The following is an 8,837-nucleotide window of genomic DNA, read 5'->3' on the forward strand; positions in this document are numbered from 1 at the left end:
CACATACTTAGACACCTTATGGAGAATTATAGAGAAATAAATAGAGATCTTCATATCATGTTGATTAACGTAGAGAAGACATGACAATATAACCCAAAATTTAATTTGAAGGACTATAGAAGCAAGATGGTTCCCAAGGAGATATGGAAAACTATTTAAGACATGTATTTTTGGTCCATGACCACTGTCGAAAACCTAGTTGGAGACACGAAGTTGTTCCATGTACAAATTAGGCTTTATCATGATTCAACTCTGAGCCTATATATCTCCGCGTTTATCTTAGATGAGATATATAGTAAGACTCGGGGATGAGTATCATGGTGTATGTTTTTTTTGCCGATGACAATGTTCGATGCTTGATACTAGGATGAAGTTGAATGTTAAGGCTAGACACTTAGAAGTCTACATTTTAAGTATTTAAGGTCCATGATCCACATGGAAGGGACATGGAGATAGATATTACCCATCACATAAAGGTGGGTTGAATAAAGTGGAACGGCTCTTATGTGACAAGAAGGCCCAATGAATTTAAAGATTACATTTTATAGAGTTAAGCCAACTTTGATTTATTGATTTAGCATTGCGAACATATTCACCTCTTCTTATCCCATTTTAATAGGATTGTAGGGTCTTGTTGTCGTTATTTCCCTTTAACACCAAACCAATTTAAAATAGCTTATTTTTTATTCGTCATATTTTAAATTTGGTTTTGATTCTTTCAAGTATCACACCACTAATAACCATCTCTTTTGGCATACAATATGCCCTTAAGCACCCACATATGCTCCAATAGCCATCTAAGAATCCTCCTTTCAAGCCTTACTTCCACTTTAAACAATGCATCTTTATACCACAAAAATAAGCCATAAGCCCATAACATTAATAGTATTTACCAAATTAGTGAAATTACAATTGCATGTATATTATAAAATCATATACTTATCATAATAATTAAAAAAAAATGTAGCCGCTGACATTGAATTTGTTATACCCATGAGATTTTCACATCGACTTTATTACCTTCAATAAATAAATAAATAAAGCGACTGTAATAAACCGGAATCAAACTAATTTTTTTTTTTTAAAAAAAAAATCTTTCATGGGGATCTGGTTTCTCTTTCACAAAAAAATGCCATTTTTATGAGTCAATTCCATGATCAATTAAACTTTCCAATCTCCATCTTCTTTGTAATAGCCTTTTGACCATGATATATAAACGCATCTAATATCCCCGAAACAGTGAAAATACCTAAATGCCCTCCAACAAGTCAGATAAAAACAAACCCTAAGAGAAATCTTTCATGATATCCAAAAAAAAAGAAATGAAATTTTACCTCCAACAATCGCACAAACATTAGTCAGAAAGTGCAAAAACGAAACATGCTCCTCTGTGAAAGTAACCTACAAAATAAATAAATAAAAACCATTTCTATATAATTTATAAAAAAATAAAAATCTTTTTTTTTATTTATTTTTTTATTTTTTTATGTTGTAGTAGCAAGAAAACCTTGATAGGTGAAAGTTCATAAAAAAAGAAAACTCCAGGAAGAGTCTGAAGACGCCCAACTTCTGCACCCTTGAAATGTTCAGTTACTGAAAACTATATAAAAATATAAAAAAAATAAAAAATTGTGTTAATTAATTATAAAACTACATTGCCTAAAATGGAATTCAAAGAGAAAAAAAAATATATTATAAATTATTAAAACCTGATTTGATTGAATACTGTGTCCACTATCATCTGTGTAAAGGGTTGGTACTACCTTGAGAAAATACTGATACATTCCAGTTGGGGTTATTTGTGTCCATTTCACACTACAAAATCAAAATAATTGAATAAAAAATATATATATTAAAAAAATTAAATATGAATTGAGAAAAGAATATTAACATACCCATCAAGGGGATTCACGACACCTGGAAAATAGTCTCCATATGATAAACGAATAATCCTGTGACTTATCTGTGCTAAAAAGAGTCATTTATTAATTATTATTATTACATGAAAGTTTAATGTAATAATAATAATAATAATAATAATAATAATAAATTGTGATTATATTTTATATCTTTACATTAAAACTGTCTCTTTGAAATGCTTTTAGATCATGGACGTGCATATGTGATTGTTGAAAGCTTTTCCCAGGGGCAAAATGGAAATTTCCAGCGACTTTATTTACATCCAAGAATCCGTATACATTACACCCTTCACCTTGTTCATCTTTGATTCTTTGTAGGAATCCTTCCCTTTTGCACTGATGGAGTAAAAGTAAATGAGAGAGATGAAGAGAGAGAGAGAGAGAGAGAGAGAGAGAGATTTGACCTGGTCAATCATGTCTGGATCAGACATTGCCCAACCTTTCTTTCTGTATGCTTCACGAACATCTTCACATGAGTTGCAACATTCCTTATCTGACTACAATAAGAAAAAAAAAAGTAAAATTCTATAATTTGGAACATTGAGAGAAATCAATACCAAATCATTGCATAGTTAGGAAGCATACTGATTCAGCACCAAAACATGAGCCACAATATGTCTCATTGTGTTGAAGCCTTCCACCATGTTTTTGCAAAGGCCTTTCAATCTGTTACTTGTAAGAAAAATATTGTTTTTAATCAAGTTTTTAAACTGTAGTTCACCATAGAAGAAGAAGAAGAAGAGGAGGAGGAGGAGGAAATTTTGTTGCTAACCTTGGGAGTTCCAATGCCATCTTGTCTTGACTCTATGACATTACCGTAAGCATCAAGTCGCTTTTTATAAACATCATGTTTCTGAAATGAGAATCAACATGATAATGTTTGGATGTTGCATACTTTGATTTAATGAAAATAGGGAAGAAATGATATGAAATTACATACAATGTCAAGGTGTTCCTCTCCACTGATATCCATAGCATCAAGACTAAGTATTGTACATGGAAGTGATGGAAATATGATATCAAACTGCACTTTCAGATGAAATAGAGGGTATAACAATTAATTCCAGAAGTTGAAATACTATAGAACCATAATTGAGAAGGTATAGTGTACAGAAAATGCTACTACATTGATTCGTAGTCGTTCTCCTCTTGAGGTGTCTACGATTAGCTTTGTTTCAGTTACAGAATTAAGATATAATCCTGCAACGAAGTAGCAGCGTACATTTCAATTAGATCGTTTAGAGAAACAAAGTGGAATTCAGAAAAGGAAGTTTGCTGAAAACGTAATAGTATCATTTTTTTTGAAGTAAATGACAAAAAACTCAATGACGTTGACAATTTTGTTCTGTTAGCATCCAAACTTCACACCAGTTTTAAGTTAACCCGATTGAAAAGCCCAAATGTGCTCTTTTTTCCAATCGGAAAGAGAAATTGTATGAAAATCAGTCATAAACTTTGAAAACCTAACTTTTTTTAGGTATCGAATCAATCATATATTCTCATGTGAATCAAAGACCAATACAACATCAATCAACGAGCATAGACATCCCTATGTGTGTATATATGCAGAGAGAGAACTCACTCATTTCGGAGAAGAAAAGCAGAAGCATTAAGATAGAAGATACAAGGGTGATGAGACCACCGGAGATCGTTCTGCTGTAGAAATCCTCATTGATCTTAGGATACGCATCCAAATTCCGCATCTTGCTCATTATCCTTTCCATTTTCTGAAATCTATAGAGAATTCCACTATCTAAACAACACTTCGATCAATTTTCTAATATTCGGTTTCAATTTTCAAGCTGAACAACGCCGATAAGAATTCGACATGCAAAGTATGTGTCGATCTTGAGAACAAATTTTCCACTTAATATATTTCTTCGACTGAATCCAAGAGATTACAAAATACACTCCTTTATGAATCAATCAAATCGCATTAAGAAACTTGGAGTCGCCGGTGAACAGCGTCGTCAGATCTTCTACTCGCCGGATCAACTTGTGAATTTACAGAACCCAAATCATTGGACTGGGCTTTATATTATAAGCCCAATTATGTGACTCTAAATATCTTTATAACCCATTGGATGTATTCGGATTCTTATGAAATAAAATGCATATTCAATCCAAATATTCGAACCGAACGTAAACTATCCGACGGATATGATCCGAATGCGAAAGAGACTGAAGTCGGATATTTTCTCGGATAAAAATCCGGGTCATAACCGGAAAAACCCGAAATAACAGTTGGAAGCGAAAATTTTGAACTTGCCTCTCTCTAGAAGTAGCATAAATAGATTTTTTTTTTCTTATTTGGTTTAATATTGAAAAAAAAAAAAAATACTCATTATGCTCGAAGTTTTTCTTCAATTTTAAAGTTGAAAATATTATCCCTATAAGTTTTTTGTAGCCGTCGTACTATGTAACCTCAAGGAATTATACGAATGTTCATATCGTGGAAATTAAATCAATTTTCTAAAATAATAAATTTTGGATAATTTTGATTATTGCATTATTAAAAATAGAATCAAATTAAAAAGGCTTGGTGCAAAATATATGGTAAGTTTTACAACCATAATGGAAACTCGACATTGAAAATCATACTGATAGTTTTTGCAAAACAGAAAAAGGGTAATTTCGATATTTTTCAAACTAATATCAGATTATATATATGATATTTTTTTATTTACAAGAATGATAATGTATGGATAAATTTTTCAAAATTTGTCATCCAAGAAGCTCTACCGTTGACAACACGCAACTTACTGATATAATTCGAATGAATCTTCAACCTAGTTATAATCCGATAAGTCGAACTACCATTAGACACAATATGCAATTAAATGGTGAATCAAAAATAAAATGTCAAATGCTACCATGTTCTTTTTGACATGGTCATCTATATGAAACTAAATATTTTAAAATACTTTCGGAAGATACTTATGTTTTTCTTTTTGGCGCACATTAAGTACTAATATAAATGCTGACGACGTAAAAATCATAAAAATTTCAAAAATTCAAATCTAGCACAGGCTAAACCAAGATTTGTCGCAAATCAAATATTAAATTCCAATGAAACTTTTTAAAAATTATTTCACCATTATAAAACAAAATATGATCAACCAAGTAATCTAGCAGCTAATATTGTGAGGAGGCGACGATGGAGAATCATCTTAAAATGGATTGTTAATTGAAGTTGTAAGTAAATGCCAACGAATTTCAGCCCAAGTAGTGGATTAAAAATTATATGTCAACAGATTTTTAGCCCATTTTAATTTTGAAGAATTTAACCTTGATTTTTGTTTTGTTTGGTTTAAATAAAAAAAAAAAAACTGTAATTTCTGATTCTACAAGTCATGGCTAATGATATACTAATCGTCTAAGCTTCTACGTTATCTTTTGAATCTGTATTTTCTTCTACAAGTCATGGCTAATGTGTTTGTTTGAAGGACTACCTAACCGATGTGAAATAGATACAAAATCACATTCTAATTGAAACACCACTCTTACTACTCACTTAGGAGTACATCCACGATGAAGAGCATACATCCACAAAGAAGAGCTTACACAGGAGAGACACTCCTTCATTAAAATAAATTGGGGTGATTATAAAGATAACATTCTATAGTTTTCGAATTAGAATAAAATTTGATCTCATTAAGACGACGAATTTCAAGAATAAGATTTTTGTTATGAATTATCCGGATTCATATATTCTAAAATATGGATTATCTGAGTCGTGATATGATTAAATAGGGTATCCGATTTTTATTTTTTAAAATCCAGTTTCAGTTATGTACCTCTAAGCCTTTTGATCGAGTTGTTTTATTTGATTGAAATTAGTAGATATGAATTCAAACTACCAGACTTGATTTGTATATAAAATTCATAAATTCATATTCGAAATAACTTTTGCACTAGTATTTAATATTCGATCGTATTCGGTTTAGAATTTAAGAATTTCCTTTACCCTTGAATTTTAGATTAACCAAGCAAATTAATATTTTATAATAGGCTAAAAATTATTACACACCAGGATCAATCCCACTCTATATGCTCAACCTCCCAAATTGTTAATTGCGAAAGCCTCCCCCCTTTCCCCTGTATGCAAACCACCACCCTCTTCCACCATTATTGCCAAAACCACCACCACCACCATCACTTTTGGTCCTTCCATGGAGGAGAGGGGGCCTCCCTCCACTTCTCATGTTTCCGGTGACTACCCCCCTAATTCCACCCACAAATATCATAGCATTCCAGACACCAACAACTTCCAAGACACCCCTACGGGGACTTACGTCGTCCAAGTCCATAAAGATCGAATTTATAGAACCCCACCACCGGAAAACGCTTTGATTGTGGAACGCTATCGTAATTCTCCTGCTAAGAAACAATCTAACTGTATTAAATATGTGTTGATTTCCATCGCTATTATAGTTCTCCTTCTAGGATTCATAGGTGGGATTACGTTAGTCGTGATCAAGAAAGATGACCCTAGATTTCGTGTAGAACGTGTACGTGTTAACACAAAAGAAAAAAACCGACAAAAGAAAACCGATTTCGACATCACGTTGGCATCAAGAAACCCTAATGCTCACACGATCATATCATTTGATGATCATGGAAAAGCTGCTTTGTCTTTTAAAGATAGAAGATTTGCCATTGGAAAGTTTCCATCATCTGAACAAAGCCCAAAAAACTCAAAGGACGTGAAGTTAACCCTTACGAGTTCATCTAATAGTAAGTTACCTATGGGGATTCGAAAAAGCATGAATGGGACGACTGGAAAATCCCAAAGAAATGTCGAAATATTACTAGAGTTTAGGGTTCCGGTGAAAATGAAGGTGGGGACGTTGCAGATGAAGAGCAAGACGATATCAATGTTGTGTCATTTCAAGGTCAATAATTTGGCCAAGAATCCACGTATTTTATCTCAAGATTGTGATTATTCCACGAGATACTAATCACATTCTCGATGGTCGTTTGATGATGGTGATTTTCCCTCAGGATTTCGTTACAACGAAATTACTAGATTTTTGTAATTTTTTTACTTGTTTAATTTTTATTCTTTTCGCTATAGTATTTAAAAGAGAAAACGTTAGCCTTTAGATGTATGTGATTGTGCGAATATTGGCTTATAATGTATGATGTTCCATTTCTTGAGTTTTGATTAGGGTTTTACAAGAACTTTTTAAATGATGTACTCGTCCTCAAGAAAGGAATAAGAGGAACAGTATCCTTACACTTCCAAACATCCCATAGGTGAGATAAAACCACCACTTCTTTGACTAAATTAAAGAAAATGCTCGAACCAAGTTTCATCCGTGAAAGTACTCTATTAATTCATATTAAAACAAAAGTAAAAGGATGCGTTAATTGGTAGGCTTATATCTAATATGCGAATCAGAAAATACAGCAAGCAAACTATTGACTACAACTGTTTATTAGCAACTACTTTGAATAGGATTAGAGGGAAATGGAGCAATAATTGGTAAAAGCCAAGAGTTTTAATTAGTTTTTAGCACTCGTTACAAGAAATGAGACCATTAGCGTCGATATATAGCCATACATGCTTGATGTCGCCACGGATGGTTTATTCTGATATTCGTGTGATTCTTCGGTTGTCGATCGTAGCCGTCAATGATATAAAGTGATCCAACGGCAAATACACGTTCTGATCGAACGTAATAGCGGTGACACCAGGTCGCCACTAATACTTACCAAAATAACATCTGAGAAACTTTTTCCTTCCAACTTACTCGTTAGTCTCCACTAAAGCTTACAGCATCCACAATGCATTGAACTCTATAGAGTTCAATGGAGTGTCACATCATTATCCACTATTCTATACAATTCTATTCATTTTTATCCCACAATGCATTAAACTCTACAAGTTCAATGGAACATATTAAGAAAATATTTATTTAAAAATTTAAATACTTTCCTTTTTCCTAGTGAAGAGTTCAATGACCATTGAACTCCAAATCCATTGAATGCCAATGTGGCATTTCACAATGGTGGAGTTGTATCCATTGAATGACAAGTAGGAATGACACATCATTCAACTAAACCCCCTCATTCATCTCTTTTCTGATTACACGTGATTCCCTTGACGTGTTTTGTTGTCGGCGACGATGAAGTTTCCATCTGACGGTGACGAACATGCATCCACTATTACCGCTACCAACCAACACCTTCGGTGTTGTCCCCTTACTACTTCTTCTTTTTCCGAAAAATACCTTTGATGACTCTCTTCTTATTCTCAAATGACCATGTGTCTTTCTTCTCATCATCTCCTTTTTCTAGGCATTGTAATGATTTACTTATCGCAAAATATGTTTAGGAATTAACTTTTACGTACATAATTGTTAGGGAGGAGGGAGTCGTTCCCACTGAACTCACTGTCACATCAGCTTTTCTCTTTGATTGTTCTTCATCTTTCCGAACCCACAACACATGAAAATCCCATCTTTTTCAACCCACTCAATTAAAAAAATATATTAAACAACTAAAGTTCAAGTCTTAAAACATATGGTACAAGAGAAAATGAAAGAGAGAAAATAGAGAGAGAGGATAAAGTGGGCTTGTGAAACCAATTAAAAAACCAGCCGAAGAGGGAGTGGTACCGGCGGTAACTCTATTGCTAATTAAGATTTTACCTTGATTATTTTGTATATATATATTTTTAATTAAATGGGTTGAGTGGATTAAGAAAGATAGGATTTCTGTGTGTTGTGAGTTCAGAAAGATTAAGAAAAATCAAAGAGACTAGCTGATGTAACAGTGGGTTCGGTGGGTTCAATGGGAACGACTCCCTCTTCCCTTAAGGAGTTAATGATGTTATGATACGTCTATGCATTTTAATAAGTTATAACCTTTATTTTATTTTTTTTGTTGTAAGTTAATTGTTAAGGAATTAAT

At 33.0% G+C, this 8,837-nt stretch overlaps 2 protein-coding genes across 2 annotated transcripts; one reads left to right on the plus strand and one right to left on the minus strand.

Annotated features, from left to right (window-relative positions):
• Positions 1-868: 868 nt before the first annotated feature.
• LOC145075228 (uncharacterized) lies at positions 869-3,928 on the minus strand. The gene is made up of 12 exons (XM_079021528.1): positions 3,502-3,928; positions 3,046-3,119; positions 2,860-2,943; positions 2,692-2,772; positions 2,505-2,585; positions 2,324-2,416; positions 2,076-2,255; positions 1,896-1,963; positions 1,710-1,815; positions 1,508-1,600; positions 1,335-1,401; positions 869-1,249 (listed from the first exon to the last, which is right to left on the minus strand). Exons 1-12 carry the CDS (start codon positions 3,641-3,643, stop codon positions 1,158-1,160), a joined length of 1,161 nt encoding a protein of 386 aa, XP_078877654.1. The 5' UTR covers positions 3,644-3,928; the 3' UTR covers positions 869-1,157.
• A 2,094-nt stretch (positions 3,929-6,022) lies between these two features.
• LOC145074331 (NDR1/HIN1-like protein 13) lies at positions 6,023-7,091 on the plus strand. Its single transcript, XM_079020731.1, has one exon. The coding sequence runs from the start codon at positions 6,092-6,094 to the stop codon at positions 6,878-6,880; it is 789 nt and encodes a 262-aa protein (XP_078876857.1). The 5' UTR covers positions 6,023-6,091; the 3' UTR covers positions 6,881-7,091.
• Positions 7,092-8,837: the final 1,746 nt, after the last annotated feature.

Source organism: Lactuca serriola, chromosome 9 (genome assembly GCF_051521515.1).
Source record: "Lactuca serriola cultivar US96UC23 chromosome 9, Lser_US96UC23_V15, whole genome shotgun sequence".
Classification (NCBI taxonomy): Eukaryota; Viridiplantae; Streptophyta; class Magnoliopsida; order Asterales; family Asteraceae; genus Lactuca; species Lactuca serriola.